The sequence below is a fragment of the Lucilia sericata genome, unplaced genomic scaffold (assembly GCF_015586225.1).
Source record: "Lucilia sericata isolate MDLA Ls3-8-SP2 unplaced genomic scaffold, ASM1558622v1 Contig000397F_arrow, whole genome shotgun sequence".
NCBI lineage: Eukaryota > Metazoa > Arthropoda > Insecta > Diptera > Calliphoridae > Lucilia > Lucilia sericata.
This window is the reverse complement of record NW_023994415.1, coordinates 1-23,883: the sequence shown is the minus strand read 5'-3', so window position 1 is coordinate 23,883 and position 23,883 is coordinate 1. Positions and strand designations below refer to the sequence as shown.

Below are 23,883 nucleotides of genomic sequence, written 5' to 3'. Positions count from 1 at the left end.
TGTTTATAAGTTAATTTGGGACATTCAAGTAATTTTCTGAAGGGGACTTTGTATGGGAGCTAGGGTCAAATGGGGCCCGATCTTTATGAAATTTGGCAGGGTTATCAAGACTTCTATAAAACTTAGTTGTGCCGTATTTTATCGATATATCTGTATATTTAACATAATTATGAGCTCAGAAGCCATTTTCGGGGGGTTCTGTTCTATGGGGGCTAGGTGAAATAATAGATCGATTTTAACCATTTTCAATAGGCTTCGTCCTTGGGTCAAATAAAATGTGCGTGCAAAATTTCATCCAATTATCTTGAAAATTGCGACCTGTACCTTGCGCACAAGGTTTACATGGACAGCCAGCCAGCCAGCCAGACGGTTTCTAAGCCGATTGGTATACTTTAAGGTGGGTCTAGGACGAATATTTTTGTATGTTACAAACATCAGCACAAATCCAATATACCCTCCTTACTAAAGTGGTGTAGGGTATAATATTGGTTCCTGTAAAACTTTAGCATGTCGTATTTCGTCACTGTACTCGTATTTGTAAGCCAGTAATGAGCTTGAAGGGGAGCAGTTATGGTCCGATTCTTATAAATTGTTTAGTGAGATATTGGTTCATATATAACTTTTTTATACCAAATTCATTGATATACAGTTATTTTAAAGCAGTTAAAGTAATTTTCTGAAGGGGATTTTCTATAAGGGATAGGGCCCATACTAGGCATATGTCCGTCATAATATTTTTAATGATTTTTTTAGAATTTTTTAACTCAATTTGGGCGTAATAAACATATTTATGACTGTTTAAGCTGTATTTCGGGGACTATGCGAACACATGGGCCGATAATTCAGAATTGGTTCTAATTAGTACTCATACCTGTAGAATTTATATGTACGTATGTATATATAAAAACAAGTAGGAAAGTACAGTCGGACATGGCCGATCATATTATACTCAGTCATATTTTAAAAATTATTTATTTTTTTTTCAAGGACATGACAAAGAAAGTGATTATGAGACGATCGGCATATTTAAGGTGGTTGTTGTATGCGTAGCAAATATCAGCACAAACACACACAAAGACATAATAGCCTTACCACAATGGTGCTGTATAGTGCGTATACTTGTTTGTGTATATATGAGATTGTTGGAAGTCTATAGCCGTCTAAACAGTTAGACCGATCGATCTTCCTGTATGTCTGCAAGGAACTATGGCTATTTTTTTCATGTTGAAATTTCTTGTGGTTGTGGCGCCACATACAAAATAGGTATTAAAAGTCGCATATCTCAGAAACTGCGACAGCTAGAGTACATACTCTAGTTTTGTATGAACAACTTTGACATCCATATAAACGTTTGAGGACAAATACATATGAACTTTTGGCAAAAAAAGGAACGGACTAGCAATAGGTTCGACGATCAAACATTAACCGTTATTTTAAATGTTTAATGCGGTGTTAAACATAAGAGATTTACTGCCTTATGCTAATTTTGCAAACTTTTCAAGTTATATTTAAAAGCTTTGCAATAACAATTTGCATATTTTAAGGCGCAACCGAAATTACAGTAAAAACTACTAAAAGAGTTTTATAAATTAAATATGTACTTTATATTGCAAAATACTAATAACTTTAAAGGCCATATTTTTAAATTATAATCTTTAAATCTAACAAAAGAAATCAAAATAAATTCGTTAAGTTGTTTTTTTTTCTTCGGCCTACAAAAATTAATGACACTAGAGATTAAATAATATGTATACATAATTTATTAATCTTTGAACAACAAAATGTTTTCCAAAATCTTTGGCAATTAAACTACATTTTCCAAAATATCTCTAATAAAAAGAAAACACATTGCTAAGAACATAAAGTATATTTACAAAAAAATTACAAAATACCTGAACGAGTTTTTTCAAAAAAGAAAACTATGAAAAATAACATGAAAGAATCATGAAAATATGAAAGCAATATAATGATGACATGCCACATAAACTAATAAACTAGAGGGGGAAAACCAATAAAATTTGACAGATCGACACGACTACGGCGACAATATGGAAACAATTTGATAGACAAACATGAATCTTCGGATAGCGAGTGCGTGTGTATTATAATGGGTAGAAGGGGTTTTTATGCAGAATATAGTATTAACGTATGTGTCAGATATATAATTATATTGTTGTTTGAATACTTAACGAGATACACTAATTTACACTGTTTGCAAGTGAATTTAAATTTTTGAAATTTGTTATGTTTTCGCTAACAACTCACGAGATATCCCGAAATAAAAAGAGAGGCCATGGAGATGCATGAAGAGAGCGAATAGTTTTTATAGTTTTCAACTAACAAACTAACTAACTAACTAACTAACTAACTACTAACTAACTAACTACTAACTAACTAACTAACTAACTAACTAACTAACTAACTAACTAACTAACTAACTAACTACTAACTAACTAACTAACTAACTAACTAACTAACTAACTAACTAACTAACTAACTAACTAACTAACTAACTAACTAACTAACTAACTAACTAACTAACTACTAACTACTAACTAACTAACTAACTACTAACTAACTAACTAACTAACTAACTAACTAACTAACTAACTAACTAACTAACTAACTAACTAACTACTAACTAACTAACTAACTACTAACTAACTAACTAACTAACTAACTAACTAACTAACTAACTACTAACTAACTAACTAACTAACTAACTAACTACTAACTAACTAACTAACTAACTAACTAACTAACTAACTAACTAACTAACTAACTAACTAACTAACTAACTAACTAACTAACTAACTAACTAACTAACTAACTAACTAACTAACTAACTAACTAACTAACTACTAACTACTAACTAACTAACTAACTAACTAACTAACTAACTAACTAACTACTAACTAACTAACTAACTAACTAACTAACTAACTAACTAACTAACTAACTAACTAACTAACTAACTAACTACTAACTAACTAACTAACTAACTAACTAACTAACTAACTAACTAACTAACTAACTAACTAACTAACTAACTAACTAACTACTAACTAACTAACTAACTAACTAACTAACTAACTAACTAACTAACTAACTAACTAACTAACTAACTAACTAACTAACTAACTAACTAACTAACTAACTAACTAACTAACTAACTAACTAACTAACTAACTAACTAACTAACTAACTAACTAACTAACTAACTAACTAACTAACTAACTAACTAACTAACTAACTAACTAACTAACTAACTAACTAACTAACTAACTAACTAACTAACTAACTAACTAACTAACTAACTAACTAACTAACTAACTAACTAACTAACTAACTAACTAACTAACTAACTAACTAACTACTAACTAACTAACTAACTAACTAACTAACTAACTAACTAACTAACTAACTAACTAACTAACTAACTAACTAACTAACTAACTAACTAACTAACTAACTAACTAACTAACTAACTAACTAACTAACTAACTAACTAACTAACTAACTAACTAACTAACTAACTAACTAACTACTAACTACTAACTAACTAACTACTAACTAACTACTAACTAACTAACTAACTAACTAACTAACTAACTAACTAACTAACTAACTAACTAACTAACTACTAACTAACTAACTAACTAACTAACTACTAACTAACTACTAACTAACTAACTAACTAACTAACTAACTAACTAACTAACTAACTAACTAACTAACTAACTAACTAACTAACTAACTACTACTAACTAACTAACTAACTAACTAACTAACTAACTAACTAACTAACTAACTAACTAACTAACTAACTAACTAACTAACTAACTAACTAACTAACTAACTACTAACTAACTAACTAACTAACTAACTAACTAACTAACTAACTAACTAACTAACTAACTAACTAACTACTAACTAACTAACTAACTACTAACTAACTACTAACTAACTACTAACTAACTAACTAACTAACTAACTAACTAACTAACTAACTTATTTATATGATATTTTTAGATTACACTTATTCCCGAAGCAGGCACATACTTCGACGAATAAGTGGGAGAGAAAGTTACTCGTCTGATCACGTGGAAAATTCTTCTCCGGAACTTTTGATATAGAAAATGTTGCAGGGTTATAGTCCTGCAAGTTTTGTTCCGTTAAGTTAGAATATAATATTGCTTAATGGTAGCCTTTGTTTTACTACGGAAACAGTGTTGAACACCTTTACACTTAATTTTTTGGGAGTTTGTGATAAAATAGAAAATTCTAAGAAAAATAAATAAAAATGAATATGTTAAGATTAAACGAGCAAGAAAAAAGAGAAAATCAAATAAAAATCTAACAAAAAAACAGTATAGAATAGAATATAATAAATTGTCTAGTATGAGACATTTTGACTTTTTGGCAAAACGCCCATTAGTTTCACTTTCATAAAGTGCTACATGATGACAGTAAATCGAAGCAAACTATGAGTAGTTTTTTTCTATACTTTGCGCCTCTTTTTTTTATTTTCCGGCACTTTTTTATTTCATCTTTTAGATGTTGGTTTGGCAGAATGTTTTTTTTTTTGCTGTGGCTTGTTTTCCATTTCATTTCAATTTTCAACATGAACATTGACATTATGACTAATTTGTGGTGGGATTTAAAGAAATTTCAATTTAAATCTAAACAATTTATTTTTAACAAAGGCAGCAAAAAAAACGATAAATAAAACAAAAGACAACATTTTCCTAACAGAAAAAGCGTTCGTTCGTCCATTCATTTATTTTAAAACAATTTACAGCGATAAAAATCATCGAAAGCCATTAAAATAATTTGTCATGAGGGTCAATCAGTTGTTTAGTGAAAACAACAAGTGACCTTTTTGGTTTGATCTCAATTAAATGATTACATATGTATGTGTATGTACTACAATCGATACATTTACAGAAAATTTAAATAAATTTCATTCGAATGTTCGCATTAAAATTTTAAATGCCTCCCTCCTTCATCAAAACAATACAATTGTTTACATCAAATTACTCGTGTCATTTTTGGAATTTATTTGCAATTATCTTTAGAACACTGTGTGTGTGTAGGTGGATGCATTTTTCCTTCGATTTTCGTTTATAACATTTCTTTTTAATTTTTAGTTTAGAATCGAAAACTTTCATTTGTAATTTATGTTTTTAATAATGTATTTTATACAAATTCTCAACCCACATTTTATAATTTGTACGTGTGCTGTTGCAATTTCCTTATAAAATCTTTATAATTAACCTTTTGCTTTTAACAATTTTGTATATAAAATAATTTATTTAATAATATTTTAACGATGAGTTTTTGCATACATTTATACTAACAAACATACGTACATATGTCGGCATTTCGTTTGTATGTGTCATAAGTTGACAAAAAAACATTTGGCATTTGAAATAGAAGCATCAATTTGTAATTGAGATCAGGCGTGGAAAATTCAGTACTTTATAATTTTGATATTTTTTCTAACTTATAAACTGTTGCTAAATAGTCCTCATAGTAGCCAATTAACCAGTTTGTAGTCTAGTCTATAGTCTAGTCTATAGTCTAGTCTATAGTCTAGTCTATAGTCTAGTCTATAGTCTAGTCTATAGTCTAGTCTATAGTCTAGTCTATAGTCTAGTCTATAGTCTAGTCTATAGTCTAGTCTATAGTCTAGTCTATAGTCTAGTCTATAGTCTAGTCTATAGTCTAGTCTATAGTCTAGTCTATAGTCTAGTCTATAGTCTAGTCTATAGTCTAGTCTATAGTCTAGTCTATAGTCTAGTCTATAGTCTAGTCTATAGTCTAGTCTATAGTCTAGTCTATAGTCTAGTCTATAGTCTAGTCTATAGTCTAGTCTATAGTCTAGTCTATAGTCTAGTCTATAGTCTAGTCTATAGTCTAGTCTATAGTCTAGTCTATAATCTAGTCTATAGTCTAGTCTATAGTCTAGTCTATAGTCTAGTCTATAGTCTAGTCTATAGTCTAGTCTATAGTCTAGTCTATAGTCTAGTCTATAGTCTAGTCTATAGTCTAGTCTATAGTCTAGTCTATAGTCTAGTCTATAGTCTAGTCTATAGTCTAGTCTATAGTCTAGTCTATAGTCTAGTCTATAGTCTAGTCTATAGTCTAGTCTATAGTCTAGTCTATAGTCTAGTCTATAGTCTAGTTATAGTCTAGTCTATAGTCTAGTCTATAGTCTAGTCTATAGTATATCTAGTCTAGTCTATCTAGTCTATAGTCTAGTCTATAGTCTAGTCTATAGTCTAGTCTATAGTCTAGTCTATAGTCTAGTCTATAGTCTAGTCTATAGTCTAGTCTATAGTCTAGTCTATAGTCTAGTCTATAGTCTAGTCTATAGTCTAGTCTATAGTCTAGTCTATAGTCTAGTCTATAGTCTAGTCTATAGTCTAGTCTATAGTCTAGTCTATAGTCTAGTCTATAGTCTAGTCTATAGTCTAGTCTATAGTCTAGTCTATAGTCTAGTCTATAGTCTAGTCTATAGTCTAGTCTATAGTCTAGTCTATAGTCTAGTCTATAGTCTAGTCTATAGTCTAGTCTATAGTCTAGTCTATAGTCTAGTCTATAGTCTAGTCTATAGTCTAGTCTATAGTCTAGTCTATAGTCTAGTCTATAGTCTAGTCTATAGTCTAGTCTATAGTCTAGTCTATAGTCTAGTCTGTAGTCTAGTCTATAGTCTAGTCTATGGTCTAGTCTATGGTCTAGTCTGTAGTCTAGTCTATAGTCTAGTCTATAGTCTAGTCTATGGTCTAGTCTATGGTCTAGTCTATAGTCTTGTTTATAGTCTAGTCTATAGTCTAGTCTATAGTCTAGTCTGTAGTCTAGTCTATAGTCTAGTCTGTAGTCTAGTCTATAGTCTAGTCTGTAGTCTAGTCTAGTAGTCTAGTCTATAGTCTAGTCTGTAGTCTAGTCTATAGTCTAGTCTATAGTCTAGTCTATAGTCTAGTCTAGTAGTCTAGTCTAGTAGTCTAGTCTATAGTCTAGTCTGTAGTCTAGTCTATAGTCTAGTCTGTAGTCTAGTCTATAGTCTAGTCTGTAGTCTAGTCTATAGTCTAGTCTATAGTCTAGTCTATAGTCTAGTCTATAGTCTAGTCTATAGTCTAGTCTATAGTCTAGTCTATAGTCTAGTCTATAGTCTAGTCTATAGTCTAGTCTATGGTCTAGTCTATGGTCTAGTCTATAGTCTTGTTTATAGTCTAGTCTATAGTCTAGTCTATAGTCTAGTCTGTAGTCTAGTCTATAGTCTAGTCTGTAGTCTAGTCTATAGTCTAGTCTGTAGTCTAGTCTGTAGTCTAGTCTATAGTCTAGTCTATAGTCTAGTCTATAGTCTAGTCTGTAGTCTAGTCTATAGTCTAGTCTATAGTCTAGTCTGTAGTCTAGTCTATAGTCTAGTCTGTAGTCTAGTCTATAGTCTAGTCTGTAGTCTAGTCTATAGTCTAGTCTATAGTCTAGTCTATAGTCTAGTCTATAGTCTAGTCTATAGTCTAGTCTATCTAGTCTATAGTCTAGTCTATAGTCTAGTCTATAGTCTAGTCTATAGTCTAGTCTATAGTCTAGTCTATGTCTATAGTCTAGTCATAGTCTAGTCTATGGTCTAGTCTAGTCTATAGTCTTGTTTAGTCTAGTCTATAGTCTAGTCTACAGTCTAGTCTGTAGTCTAGTCTATGGTCTAGTCTATGGTCTAGTCTATAGTCTTGTTTATAGTCTAGTCTATAGTCTAGTCTATAGTCTAGTCTAGTCTAGTCTATAGTCTAGTCTGTAGTCTAGTCTATAGTCTAGTCTGTAGTCTAGTCTGTAGTCTAGTCTATAGTCTAGTCTATAGTCTAGTCTATAGTCTAGTCTGTAGTCTAGTCTATAGTCTAGTCTATAGTCTAGTCTGTAGTCTAGTCTATAGTCTAGTCTATAGTCTAGTCTCATAGTCTAGTCTATAGTCTAGTCTATAAGTCTAGTCTTATAGTCTAGTCTATAGTCAGTCTATAGTCTAGTCTATAGTCTAGTCTATAGTCTAGTCTATAGTCTAGTCTATAGTCTAGTCTATAGTCTAGTCTATAGTCTAGTCTATAGTCTAGTCTATAGTCTAGTCTATAGTCTAGTCTATAGTCTAGTCTATAGTCTAGTCTATAGTCTAGTCTATAGTCTAGTCTATAGTCTGTCTATAGTCTAGTCTATAGTCTAGTCTATAGTCTAGTCTAGTAGTCTAGTCTAGTCTAGTCTATAGTCTAGTCTATAGTCTAGTCTATCGTCTAGTCTATAGTCTAGTCTATAGGCTAGTCTATAGTCTAGTCTTAGTCTAGTCTAGTCTAGTCTATAGTCTAGTCTATAGTCTAGTCTATAGTCTAGTCTATAGTCTAGTCTATAGTCTAGTCTATAGTCTAGTCTATAGTCTAGTCTAGAGTCTAGTCTATAGTCTAGTCTATAGTCTAGTCTATAGTCTAGTCTATAGTCTAGTCTATAGTCTAGTCTATAGTCTAGTCTATAGTCTAGTCTATAGTCTAGTCTTAGTCTAGTCTATAGTCTAGTCTATAGTCTAGTCTATAATCTAGTCTATAGTCTAGTCTATAGTCTAGTCTATAGTCTAGTCTATAGTCTAGTCTATAGTCTAGTCTACAGTCTAGTCTATAGTCTAGTCTATAGTCTAGTCTATAGTCTAGTCAGTCTAGTCTATAGTCTAGTCTATAGTCTAGTCTATAGTCTAGTCTATAGTCTAGTCTATAGTCTAGTCTATAGTCTAGTCTATAGTCTAGTCTATAGTCTGGTCTATAGTCTAGTCTATAGTCTAGTCTACAGTCTAGTCTATAGTCTAGTCTACAGTCTAGTCTATAGTCTAGTCTATAGTCTAGTCTATAGTCTAGTCTATAGTCTAGTCTATAGTCTAGTCTATAGTCTAGTCTATAGTCTAGTCTATAGTCTAGTCTATAGTCTAGTCTATAGTCTAGTCTATAGTCTAGTCTATAGTCTAGTCTATAGTCTAGTCTATAGTCTAGTCTATAGTCTAGTCTATAGTCTAGTCTATAGTCTAGTCTATAGTCTAGTCTATAGTCTAGTCGTATTCTAGTCTATAATGGTTCTAGTTCTGAGTCTAGTCTATAGTCTAGTTATAGTCTAGTCTAGAGTCTAGTCTATAGTATAGTCTATAGTCTAGTCTATAGTCTAGTCTATAGTCTAGTCTATAGTCTAGTCTATAGTATAGTCTATATTCTAGTCTATAGTCTGTCATAGTCAGTCTATAGGCTAGCTATAGTCTAGTCTATAGTTAGTCTATAGCTAGTTCTATAGTCTAGTCTATAGTCTAGCTAGAAGTCTAGTCTATAGTCTAGTCTCTAGTCTAGTCTGTAGTCTAGTCTATAGTCTAGTCTATCGTCTAGTCTATAGTCTAGCTATAGTTCTAGCTATTAGTCTAGTCTGTAGTCTAGTCTATAGTCTAGTCTATAGTATAGTCTATAGGTCTAGTCTATAGTCTAGTCTATAGTTCCAGTCTATAGTCTAGTCTATAGTCTAGTTATAGTCTAGATCTAAGTTAGTCATTAGTCTAGTCTATAATCTAGTCTATAGTGCTAGTCTATAGTCTAGTCTATAGTATAGTCTATCGTCTAGTCTATAGTCTAGTCTACAGTTAGTCATAGTCTATAGTATAGTCTCTAGTCTATAGTTCTAGTACAGTCTAGTCTATAGTCTAGTCTATAGTTAGTCTATAGCTGTCTATGGCTCTAGTCTATAGTCTAGTCTATAGTCTAGTCTATTCAGTCTAGTCTATAGTCTGAGTCTATAGCAGTCTAGTTAGTCTATAGTCTAGTCTATAGTCTAGTCTATAGTCTAGTCTATAGTCTAGTCTATAGTCTAGTCTACAGTCTAGTCTATAGTCTAGTCTATAGTCTAGTCTATAGTCTAGTCTATAGTCTAGTCTATAGTCTAGTCTATAGTCTAGTCTATAGTCTAGTCTATAGTCTAGTCTATAGTCTAGTCTATAGTCTAGTCTATAGTCTAGTCTATAGTCTAGTCTATAGTCTAGTCTATAGTCTAGTCTATAGTCTAGTCTACAGTCTAGTCTATAGTCTAGTCTACAGTCTAGTCTATAGTCTAGTCTATAGTCTAGTCTATAGTCTAGTCTATAGTCTAGTCATAGTCTAGTCTATAGTCTAGTCTATGTCTAGTCTATAGTCTAGTCTATAGTCTAGTCTATAGTCTAGTCTATAGTCTAGTCTATAGTCTAGTCTATAGTCTAGTCTATAGTCTAGTCTATAGTCTAGTCTATAGTCTAGTCTATAGTCTAGTCTATAGTCTAGTCTATAGTCTAGTCTATAGTCTAGTCTAGTAGTCTAGTATATAGTCTAGTCTATAGTCTAGTCTATAGTCTAGTCTATAGTCTAGTCTATAGTCTAGTCTATAGTCTAGTCTATAGTCTAGTCTATAGTCTAGTCTATAGTCTAGTCTATAGTCTAGTCTATAGTCTAGTCTATAGTCTAGTCTATAGTCTAGTCTATAGTCTAGTCTATAGTCTAGTCTATAGTCTAGTCTATAGTCTAGTCTATAGTCTAGTCTATAGTCTAGTCTATAGTCTAGTCTATAGTCTAGTCTATAGTCTAGTCTATAGTCTAGTCTATAGTCTAGTCTATAGTCTAGTCTATAGTCTAGTCTAGTCTAGTCTATAGTCTAGTCTATAGTCTAGTCTATAGTCTAGTCTATAGTCTAGTCTATAGTCTAGTCATAGTCTAGTCTATAGTCTAGTCTATAGTCTAGTCTATAGTCTAGTCTATAGTCTAGTCTATAGTCTAGTCTATCTAGTCTAGTCTATAGTCTAGTCTATAGTCTAGTCTATAGTCTAGTCTATAGTCTAGTCTATAGTCTAGTCTATAGTCTAGTCTATAGTCTAGTCTATAGTCTAGTCTATAGTCTAGTCTATAGTCTAGTCTATAGTCTAGTCTATAGTCTAGTCTATAGTCTAGTCTATAGTCTAGTCTATAGTCTAGTCTACAGTCTAGTCTATAGTCTAGTCTATAGTCTAGTCTATAGTCTAGTCTATAGTCTAGTCTATAGTCTAGTCTATAGTCTAGTCTATAGTCTAGTCTATAGTCTAGTCTATAGTCTAGTCTATAGTCTAGTCTATAGTCTAGTCTATAGTCTAGTCTATAGTCTAGTCTATAGTCTAGTCTATAGTCTAGTCTATAGTCTAGTCTATAGTCTAGTCTATAGTCTAGTCTATAGTCTAGTCTATAGTCTAGTCTATAGTCTAGTCTATAGTCTAGTCTATAGTCTAGTCTATAGTCTAGTCTATAGTCTAGTCTATAGTCTAGTCTATAGTCTAGTCTATAGTCTAGTCTATAGTCTAGTCTATAGTCTAGTCTATAGTCTAGTCTATAGTCTAGTCTATAGTCTAGTCTATAGTCTAGTCTATCTAGTCTATAGTCTAGTCTAGTCTATAGTCTAGTCTAGTCTAGTCTAGTCTATAGTCTAGTCTATAGTCTAGTCTATAGTCTAGTCTATAGTCTAGTCTAGTCTAGTCTATAGTCTAGTCTATAGTCTAGTCTATAGTCTAGTCTATAGTCTAGTCTATAGTCTAGTCTATAGTCTAGTCTATAGTCTAGTCTATAGTCTATCTATAGTCTAGTCTATAGTCTAGTCTATAGTCTAGTCTATAGTCTAGTCTATAGTCTAGTCTATAGTCTAGTCTATAGTTTAGTCTATAGTCTAGTCTATAGTCTAGTCCAGCATAGTCTAGTCTATAGTCTAATCTGTACTCTAACCTATAGTCAAGTCTATCGTCTAGTCTATGGTCTAGTCTAGTTTGTAGTCTAGTTTCACAAATTTAACACAATTAATTTTATATCCACTGTAAATTCATAATTAACATGTAAACATTATTTTACCCATCACTGTGGCATTGTTTACAAAAGTGATTTACAACAACATCATTGAAACTTATTTAAGCAAAATATATTGTTTTTATTTTTATTTCTATAAATAAAAACAAAAACATTGTAATTTACAGTAGATCCCAAACGGTCAAATACCCGACAAATTAAAAGATACGTGATAATTAAACAAATTTAGCTTTAAACTTTGATATTTGTATGTACATATGTAATTAAAATACATTAACACATTCAATGAAAACTTACAAGTTTTTTATTATAAATAATGTTGTTAATATAACCATTTAAGAAACTCTGATTTTTGTTTTTTTTTGTCAGAGCAATAAAGGGAACCAACAAGTGTCGTCACAAATGATTGTGGGCAGGTCAGGCAGCAACAAATGTATTTGCGAATAAGTAAAAGCTCAAAACAAACGAATTTAATTCAGTATTTTGTAAATAACAACGCAAAATAATGTAAACAAAACAAATACTTGTAAAAACAATCAAGATTTTCATATAAAGAAATCAATATTTAATTTTTAGATAAAATATAAATATAAACAATGCACAGTGGTATAGGAAAAAAAAAAGAGGGAAATAATTCGGTAACTTCTAAACGGTTAATCCGATTTTAATGAAATTTGGTATGCACAAAGAGGAGGTGTTGTCGAGTTTAGGTTTTGAATTTGGACCTTATAGGCCAACCAGGGGCCCGGCGGGGGGTCCTCAAATTAGGACACCTCGGCTATGTTAAATTTTTAAAACGATCCTATTTCTTCATTTGAGTTCCGATTTAAAAAAAATTTCGTATATAGAATCTCCTCATCGAGCACTATAAAAAATGTCGTCGTAGCAGTAAATTATCTCTTATAGTTTAGGAGATATTCGCATTTGAATATTAAAATTTTAAAATTTTTACCGTCCTTACTTTAGTTTTTTTGATAATAGCAGGTCCAAATATTTCCGATTTTCGCCATTTTTTTTTATTTGCTTAACAACAAGTTTATATACCAAGCAGTGAAAGAATTATGTAAAAATCATGACTGAGTCCAAAGTTATAGGCATTTAAATTTAAAAAATTAAAAAAAGGCGATTTTTTGTCATTTTTTTGGGAAAAAAGTATCTTTTTCTTTTTAAGTTATCTAAAAAGTTTCTAAGAAGATGTATATAGAATTTATACTTTTTGGAAAGCTGACTTTACATAAAATACGATAAATGAAACAAAACCTAAAAATTTTTGATACCGAGGGGACCAGGTCCATCCAAAAAAACCCTATTTTTTATGGAAAATTAAATTTTGAGCAAAAATTCTCAAATCGCATAGTCGATATCAAATTATAGTGACCTGTTTTATATGACCCAATAAGTTCTTAATCATTTTGTAACGGGTTTCGATAACCCCGCCCCTGGTATGGATATAATAGGAAAAAAACCAAAAAATCCCATTTTTGGGATTTTTTAAAACTTTTTTGGGAATTCCGGGATTTCTAATAAGAAAATTCGAAATTTTTATTTAATTTTGGATTTTGAGTAAAAAAATCTACCTAACTGTAAAATTTCATCAAAAAATATTCATAAATAAAATTTTTATTGCAATTTGAAAAATTTGTATCTTCGCAAAAACTGAATAAAAAACATTTTTTAATTTTTTTTAAAAAAAGTATTCCGCGAATTTTTTAATTTTCAAAAATTATATACAGTTTTGAAAAATAGACAAAATTACCTTTCCATTGATATATAACATGCCTACCTAATGTTTTTTAAGTGACAAATTAATTAGGGAAAACTCAACATCTTTTAGAAAATTTACCTAGCACTATTATTTTCATCCATATATGTAACAAATTTAAGAGTTAACCTTATGGATGAAAATAATAGTGCTAGGCAAATTTTCTAAAAGATGTTGAGTTTTCCCTAATTAATTTGTCACTTAAAAAACATTAGGTAGGCATGTTATATATCAATGGAAAGGTAATTTTGTCTATTTTTCAAAACTGTATATAATTTTTGAAAATTAAAAAATTCGCGGAATACTTTTTTTAAAAAAAATTAAAAAATGTTTTTTATTCAGTTTTTGCGAAGATACAAATTTTTCAAATTGCAATAAAAATTTTATTTATGAATATTTTTTGATGAAATTTTACAGTTAGGTAGATTTTTTTACTCAAAATCCAAAATTAAATAAAAATTTCGAATTTTCTTATTAGAAATCCCGGAATTCCCAAAAAAGTTTTAAAAAATCCCAAAAATGGGATTTTTTGGTTTTTTGCCTATTATATCCATACCAGGGGCGGGGTTATCGAAACCCGTTACAAAATGATTAAGAACTTATTGGGTCATATAAAACAGGTCACTATAATTTGATATCGACTATGCGATTTGAGAATTTTTGCTCAAAATTTAATTTTCCATAAAAAATAGGGTTTTTTTGGATGGACCTGGTCCCCTCGGTATCAAAAATTTTTAGGTTTTGTTTCATTTATCGTATTTTATGTAAAGTCAGCTTTCCAAAAAGTATAAATTCTATATACATCTTCTTAGAAACTTTTTAGATAACTTAAAAAGAAAAAGATACTTTTTTCCCAAAAAAATGACAAAAAATCGCCTTTTTTTAATTTTTTAAATTTAAATGCCTATAACTTTGGACTCAGTCATGATTTTTACATAATTCTTTCACTGCTTGGTATATAAACTTGTTGTTAAGCAAATAAAAAAAAATGGCGAAAATCGGAAATATTTGGACCTGCTATTATCAAAAAAACTAAAGTAAGGACGGTAAAAATTTTAAAATTTTAATATTCAAATGCGAATATCTCCTAAACTATAAGAGATAATTTACTGCTACGACAACATTTTTTATAGTGCTCGATGAGGAGATTCTATATACGAAATTTTTTTTAAATCGGAACTCAAATGAAGAAATAGGATCGTTTTAAAAATTTAACATAGCCGAGGTGTCCTAATTTGAGGACCCCCCGCCGGGCCCCTGGTTGGCCTATAAGGTCCAAATTCAAAACCTAAACTCGACAACACCTCCTCTTTGTGCATACCAAATTTCATTAAAATCGGATTAACCGTTTAGAAGTTACCGAATTATTTCCCTCTTTTTTTTTCCTATACCACTGTGCAATGTCTCTTTTTATGATTTTACACTACATATGGATATGTATGTAAAATATACATTGTATGTATGTAGGAAAATTAAATTAAAATTATTAATTTAAAGCCTAATATTTTTAAGATAAGCATTGGCAGTAAAATACGCATAATTTATGAGTGAAATCTTGAGGCTTTATTAGGAATTAAGTTTTATTAGTTTCCGCAAATAATTAATTTATTTTATTATACTTAACCAGAAATTGTAGTAAAGAAGCTTTTCGCTTCTTCTTCATTAACATTTTAACTCATTAATTAAACAGTCGCTTACAAATAACTACTTAAAAGAGTACTTGCAAATAGGGAGTTAGAATGCGAACCTGGGCTCTTCGCACGTTAGTTCGCTGTCGTTCTTCAAATAATGGTATTAAAAAGTGATTTTTTTAATGAGGGGTTACACGGTGCCAAAAATAAATATGGGCCTTATAGGATAGGTTCAAATGTGGCCTGATCATTATGAAATTTGGCAGTAATATTTATATCCATACCAATCTATAATGTGTTCGGTTTTTGTAGAGATACTAGAACATTTAATATAATTATCGTCTAAAGGGCCCTATCTGAGGAGCTCGGTGAAATAATAGACCGACCATTCAAACAATTCCAATAGGCTTCGTCCTTGGGCCGAGAGAAAATTGTGACCTGTAACATGCGCACATACATCGTTATATTAATGTAATTTCCGTAAATACAAGGTAAAATTTCGTATCATTAACGAAACTTTTCATTGCATTAACGTAAACAGGTTATCGTAAAAGTTTCATTGGGATTAAGAAGCGTTTTTCTTTCAGTGTAGAGTATGATTCGACCGTTCGTTCAACCCACTACCTTTAAACAGAGAAAAATAAAAAATAATTTACCCTAATGTTCCATCCGACGGCATGTTACCTTGATGAAAGACCCCATCTTGGTGTGATTGCAATCCCGGGGAAAAGAGGTGCTACTAGTACCTTTAGCCTGCCGGATCTATAAACTGTGATGATCAATTGCATCCTCGGCTTTTCCTTGGAATGATTTGATATGGGATTGAAACAGAGAACCACATAATCTGTTACCACGGGAACCGGTAGCCCACAGGGCAGAGTTACGGACTTTGTCTTGCCTTAGTTATTGGAGATTAACCTTCGGGTTGCACGTGTTTTAAACCCAAATTCGCGGGAATAGAATGTCGGTTAAAAGAATGATGCACGGTGAAATCTATAATTCGGAATAAGTTCGGTGCTGTTGCCGAAGTCAACAGATACCCCACAGAGGAGTGACTGTGGGACTAAGCTTTGGAAATGAGTTGGTGTTAAATGTATATGATACAGTATGAATGTAAGGGTATACGGGTGTTATCCTGCCCGTATACTTAGAATGAGTGTGTCGGATATTGTTCTCTATGGGTGTGTCGAGTGAATGGGAAGTGTGCCGGGTTGAATGGTGATGGATGAAAGGTATCTTATTCAAGTGTACCATTGTATTTTCCTTCCTTGTCCAGGTAAGTTCACGGAAAACTCAGTTTATACCAGATTTACCAAAGTGTGTTTTCTGTCAGTAAGTACAAAGTCTCCGGCTTATTTGATGGATTTGTATTTCGGTCTACCGGATACGTCTCTAGGTGTTGTTGCCAACTTAACAGAGGCCATCCCATCTGCGTGGTTTTAAACAGAAGTGATGTTTTTGCATCTCGGATGTTAAGAAACGGGCTATCAATGGTCAGAGATAGCTTGAGTACTTGAGCATGGTACGGCAAAAATATGTAAAAAAAATTGCCAGATATTTCAAGAAGCTGTGATAAGTCATCAAAGATGCTCACCCTGTGGATGGAAGAGACCATAGTAAAACAAGTAAGAAATTATAGTCGGGCGAGGCCGACCATATAATACCCTACACCTGTTACAAATAAAATATTTTTTAGTTTTCATAATAAAGCATTTAAGTTGAATTGTACCTTGCCTCAGATATACTTAAGCCATTTATTGTGGGCTTTGAAAAGGGGCTATGGTCAAATGAGACCCTATAATTAAAAAATTCATGAGGCTCATTAAGGCTAGTAGAGAACTTGGTTTTGCAGCTTTTTGTCGAGATACGAGTATATTAAACATAATTATGAACTTAAAAGCCCTATTAGTACGGTTCAGTTGTATGGGGGCTAGGAGAAATAATGGACCGATGTTAACCATTTTCAACAGGCTTCGTCTCCGGTACCATAGAAGATCGTGTGCCAAATTTCATTATCTTCAAAATTGCGACCTGTAGTTTGATTACAAGGTTTACAAGCCCTATTCGGGGGTTCAGTTGTATGGGGGCTAGGTGAAATAATGGACCGATGTTAACCATTTTCAATAAACTTCGTCTCTGGTACCATAGAAGATCGTGTGCCAAATTTCATTGAATTATCTTCAAAATTACGACCTGTAGTTTGATTACAAGATTTACAAGTCCTATTCAGGGGTTCAGTTGTATGGGGGCTAGTTGAAATAATGGACCGATCGTAACCATTTTCAATAGGCTTCGTCCCTGGGACAATAGAAGATCATGTACCAAATTTCTGTAAATCGCCTCAGAAAATGATTCTAAGCCGATTTGTATACTTTAAGGTGGGTATAGGACCAATATTATTGTGCGTTACAAACATCAGCACAAACCCAATATACCCTCCCCACTAAAGTGGTGTAGGATATAATAAGGCCGACACGGCGGGTGTTTTTACATAAATCACTTCGACATTTCACCCTAATTTATATTGAAAGTTTACTAGTTAACATTACAAATTCGGATTTTGAATAGCTTTGTTGCCTTCTTCATGCCAATTTTCTTAGAATAAATTGCCAGGTTTCTGATAAGACAGAGTTATTTCATACTATATATGGACTATACAGAATACTATCACCAGTTTAAGCATCCCATTAGAGTGTAATACAAGCGATTGTCATTTACATTATATTTGAAATAAACGACCATTAAAGTATTCAAACTAATTATAAAAATGCTGTAACTAAATATTTTCCAATTAAAGTGAAAAATATTTACTTCATTTAATTCTCTTAGCATTTTTGGCATTTACAACTTGTTTACATTTACAGTTTAACGTCACATAACAAACTTAAACAACAACCTCCACTCTTCCAAACTAGACATTTTTAAGTAGCTCCACTTAATTTCCTGTGTAAGTATTCAAATACAAAGAAAGTTAAGATCTTGTAATTCGAAATAGAGCAATAATAGAGCAGAATGAAAATGTTAACTTTAGTCCAGTTCTAATGAACATTTGACCATAGAAAGAACCTACACACATCAGTCGTTAAATGACAGTAGTAGAATTCTATATCTTTTGTATTAACAAAAAAAAAAAAACTGAACTTGGGCAACTGTTTGTTGTTGTCTGGGCTTAAACAACATTTTCGTCATTGTTTGGGCGCGCTCTGTTCAATTAATGTGAGATGTCGGTGTCTTTGTGTGTTTAAGCTGAACAAATGCTCTATAAAAAGCCATTCAAACCAGGGATGACAGTTTATTTGCAAAAAATCGCGAAACTAGTGAACATCGAACAATACAAAAGAAATCACTCAAACGGAACATATTTGAAAAATACAACAAAAAATATATAAAATCATACCAAAGAAGAAAAACTAAAATTCTAAAAAAAAACAAATTAATCGTGTGGAAATAACGGATAAAGTTTAGTGTTGCTTGTATTGTAGAACTTACGAAAAAGGAGAGAAATTAAATCAATTCCAAAACTTTAAATACTTATAACATGGCTTTAGTACCCTCAAATACCAGCAATACCGATTGGGACTATTGGGATTATCGCAGACGTTTATGGCGTGATTGGGATCTAATCGATTGGGATTTACCCTATTACAAACGTAGTTTATCACGTGTCGGTTCGGCACCCGATCTAAGTCGTGTTGTGGTGGGCAAAGATGGCTTTGAAGCCAACATAGATGTGGGTCCCTTTAAGCCCTACGAGATAACTGTGAAAACATCAGCCGATACAATTATAGTGGAAGCCAAACATGAAAAACGTCGTGATGGTGATAGTTTTGTGGGTCGTCATATAGTCAAGAGATTTATTTTACCCCGTGGTTATTATCCCAATGATGTGCGTGCTGAATTATCCTCCGATGGCATTTTAATTGTTAGATGCCCACCCTGTTCCACTGCTGAGCGTAGTGTGTATGTGAGACAAATGGGTCTGCCCTATTTGAGTTTAAAACATTAAAAAAATAATCTTAAGTTTAATATTCACTTTATTACTAAAAGACTTTATTGTCCGCTAAAACGAACGAACGAAAAATCATATAAAAAAATATATTTCTTTTAATGTTGTTCAATATTTATTTTTATTGTTTTTTGGTGCATCACTTTTAATTCAACTAAACTATTTTCCAAGTGTCATTTGTTGTTGTTGTTTTATAATACTTGCCAAAATGTTTTTATTTTAATTTTTCTTTAACCTCAAGTTAAATTTTAAAATATTAAATAATTTTAGTCTTTTTTAAAGTTATTATCGTGTATGTTTGCAATATTTTTATTTGTTTTTGTCAGTGTAATTAATTAATATTTTATGTTTAATAGTGAATAAAATAAAATTAATTAATTAAAACTAAATTTAATGAAATGTGGACTGTATTTCTTTCGATATTATATAATAAAGTCATTACTTTCTCCGATCAAATATTATATTTCTCAAAAAGTAAACAGTATTTTTTATCCATCGAAATTAGTGGAACATTTTACATAACATATGTAATATATCGAGACCCTCTTCACATACCCAGCAGAAACATGGTAATGATTTGTACTTACCGTCTGTATTACATAAAAGCATTCTGCATTATTCAGAAGGACTCAAGTAATGACTTACAAATAACTACATACATATGTAACTACTTAAATACTAACATAACAAAAGCTCCATTAGAAAAATATAATATAGGCCCAACATTCTGTATAAAAGTATTCGAAACCAAATACTTTTCAATAATCAAAATGTGAACATTTAAAAAAAAAAACTAGAAAAAACGGGTTTAAACCCGGTTGAAAAGCCGATCACATTAGTAGTCACTGTTGTCCATGTCAATATTAATCGAGGTCTTATGCTGACAAATTAAGACATTAAATGTAATACGAGCAGTTAATACAACTCTTTGTTACCTTCCCAACTTTGATCTATACTTATTCGGAATACTATTGATTTCAGAAACATAATTTCCTGGAAGTTGTTTATTACAATTTGCCAAACAGTGTTCCTAAAGGATGTAATATTTGGTATAACAAAGCTCCCAAGCTATTTGGATCTATTGCAGTGACACTAGAACTATTCCATTCTTTCAAGTGGCTACAGGGAATTCCTCTGTCATGCTTGTATATCCTTCTATTCTCAATTATACAGATCAAAATAAAGAAAAAGTCGAAATCCATGTACATTTTTCTAAGGGATCGAGAAAGAATGAAAATATAGCAGAGATTAAATCTTTATTTTAAAGTCGACAGATTGGACTTCCAGAAGACATTACAAATTTTAGAACTGACAGTGTCTTTGAGTTGTTATAGCGTCTAAAATGTGACCAAAACGATTTTTTTACACTTCATGACATGATATCTGGAAACCCTGGAAATGTATAAAATGGTCTTTATACGCGGCAACATAGGTATTTTTGTCGATAGTTAAGCAGCACTTCTCTCACTACACTCTTATACTACCACTTCCCTATTACCCTATTAGTTAGACTGTGCAAATAGGATTTGTCAAGGCTGGTTCTCTGTGCATAGGGGCTATTATGTAAATGAATAGGCGGATGAGCTTGCCAGAACAGGATCTGCTCTTGATATCTCCAACGCCATTTCCGTATCAACTCCGTTAGCTTTTATCAAGAGCAGTATCCTCAGATTATTTCTTCAAAAGGTTGGAAATAGAAATGGAATAACCTAGACACATGTTAAGGGGCCAAGTTGTTGTGGCCTTCCTTCAATGAGAAACGTACAAAACACCTTATAAACCGAAATATGAGGGATATATCAAGGTTGATAGCAGTAATAAAAGGACACTGGATGCAAGACAGACATGCAAGTCGGACAGGAAAAAAAAAAGAAACGGTATTGCAACTTCTCTGTGAATGCCCTGCTCTAGCCGTTAAGAGAAACTACACAGAGAAAACAGATTCATTGTGGTAACCGAATTTGTTGCCTATCGAATTTGGTCGGTTACCACAACAAACCCACAATTCGATTAGATTAACTGAATTTTTACGGTAGCAGTAACTAGAATATCTGTAGTAATAATTGAAATATTATATTTATATTTTCTATTGTGAATTATAAAAATAATTGTCATTTTTATTTCCTTTTCAGTGTAAACAGAAAAATAAAAAACACAGAAATTTTAAAATAAAGTAATAAAATGTACACCTCCATTCTCATCTCCTATATGTGGGATATTCTTAGTGGTTTTCGTGTTGCAAATTTCTTGGCTGAGTCAAACATAATCAGATCGATAACCATTAGATTATTTTGGAAGAAGTTTATCCAATAGAAGTCCATCGAAAGAAAACCTACATGTTATAAGTTATTTTTTACATATTGTTATATGTACATATTCGCAATATAAATTTGTTACCTGTTGTAATTGCAACGATTATGAAATAATGATCGTTATTTGTAATATAATCTTTGATTCTGACTATTCTTGGCTTCCAAATGGTCATTTGAACTGCTGATAGCTATCGAATTAGGGAAAATATAATTAGACACATCATTAGCTTGACGTAAATTTACTTAAAAGATACTTACTGACCTTAAACCTTATTTATCGGCCCTATATCCAATCTTTTTACATTTTCCAGGCTAATTTATTTTCTTTTTACTTTTATTTTGAAATTTTTATGAAACTTTTTCAATATTTTTTTAGAAACTTCAAAAAATACATAACTACTTCATATTTATGGTCGGTTGCGAATACCGAATTTAATTTTAGTATATTAATATATCATAACTGAATTCCTACATTTGTATAATTATTAATTTGGTTGCAGTATCTGAAACATATTTTCTGATTAATATGTTTTAAATACAAATAATTTTTCGATTACATCTACCTCTTTTTGAAATTGTTACGAATAATGACGAAAAAATTCGGTGGTATTTACAAAAATATTTAAAATAAATTTAGTAACCGTACAAATCGGTAGACACAACTGACTAAATATTCCAGTATCCTCAATTTGATCGTAACTATAATTTATTAACATCAATCATAGAAAATTTGTTGTGGTTATAGTTTTTCAATGTTAAGAATACAATTTTAGTTTTCCTTATTAAATATCAGTCATAATTACCGATTTTCAACCATCCTTTTTTCTGTGTGATAGTTTCTTGGCAGTTACTTCATATCTAGCCTTGGTGATATATAATCTGAGTCTAAGCTTAATGATATCCCGAGATTTTTCCGATATTGAAATGTGTAAACTAGTTTTGTACATCTCGGTTATAGTGTTTTCAATGAAGATGCCATCAGGACATCAGAGATAAAATATCTTCCAGTTTAGATGTCCTCATGAGTGTTTGATTTGGTGTTGCGCTTGATCATGTTATTTAATCTGTGATCAGTGCCTCACAATTTCTATTACTGGTGTGCTATTGAAAGTCTAATGTTTATGCATAACCGTCCAGTATGATGTGCTTTAGGTGAGCACCTCCGTGTTGGCCTATTTCACGGTGGTCTGAGCTTCTGTGACGGCTCACCTCCGCCCCATTGTGTATCTTACACGCATGTTACAATTTTTGTATATGGCTGTTCCGGTTCATGTAAAAGCACTTTGCTCAAGCTCTTGATCTATATAATCTCTGACAATTGCTGCTCCGTTTCTTAACTTCCGAGATGCAAAAACATCACTTCGGTTTACAACCACTTAAATGGGATGGCCTCTGTTGAGTTAGCAACAGCACCTAGAGACGTAACCGGTAAACCGAAGTATGAATTCTTCAAAAAAACCGAAGACTTTATTCTTACTCACAGAGAACACACTGTGGTAAATCTGGTATGAAAAGAGTTTTCCCAGAATATACCTGGACAAGGAAAGAAAATTCAATGGCATCACTTGCATAAGATACCTTTCATCCATCACCTTTCAATCCTGCGCACTTCTCATTCATCCGACACACTCATAAGATAACAATATACGACATACTCACTCTAGGTGTACGGGCGGATGAGATTCGCATAATGCTACATTCGTCCTTTATTTAACACCAACTCATTTCCAATGCTTAGTCCCACAGGCACTTCTCTCTCAGTTGTATATCTGTTGTCATTCGGCAACATACCGAACTGTTTCCGAATTATACATTACACTGTGCATCAGTCTTTTAACCGCCACTTTCTCTTCCTGTGAATTAGGCTTTAAACTACAGCCACCAAGTGTACCCCGAAGGAACCTCAACCACCTGATCAGCCAGGACAAGCCCTGCGGGCAACTGGCCACCCGTAATACCAGATTATTTGGTTCTCTGGTTCGCCCCTAAGTCAAATCATTCTAAGAAAAGTCCGAGGAGTGAATTGACATCATCAGCAACCATATTTTTTGGAAACAAATCAGTAATTTCTAAACGACTAGTTTTGAAATGCACAAATACTACAGAAGCAAACAAGTAAGAAAGTATAGTCGGGCTTGGCCGACCATATGATACCCTACACCAGTTATGAAAACATATTAAAGGTGATTTATTTTTCATAATAAATCATTTATCTTGAATATTACCTTGATTCCGATTTATTTAAGCAATTTATTGACGAAAAACTTATTTTCTAAAAGAGGCTTTATATGGGGGATAGGAGCAAATGTGGACC

General features: G+C 32.0%; 1 protein-coding gene and 1 long non-coding RNA gene across 2 annotated transcripts; one reads left to right on the top strand and one right to left on the bottom strand.

The window, feature by feature from the left end:
- Nucleotides 1–18,525: 18,525 nt before the first annotated feature.
- LOC119604466 (heat shock protein 27) lies at nt 18,526–19,702 on the top strand. The gene has a single exon (XM_037957104.1). The coding sequence runs from the start codon at nt 18,790–18,792 to the stop codon at nt 19,255–19,257; it is 468 nt and encodes a 155-aa protein (XP_037813032.1). The 5' UTR covers nt 18,526–18,789; the 3' UTR covers nt 19,258–19,702.
- A 1,692-nt stretch (nt 19,703–21,394) lies between these two features.
- Nucleotides 21,395–21,969, bottom strand: LOC119604467. The gene is made up of 3 exons (XR_005231515.1): nt 21,828–21,969; nt 21,655–21,757; nt 21,395–21,589 (listed from the first exon to the last, which is right to left on the bottom strand). It is a non-coding gene; the product is annotated as an uncharacterized LOC119604467 (long non-coding RNA).
- Between the last annotated feature and the right edge of the window lie 1,914 nt (nt 21,970–23,883).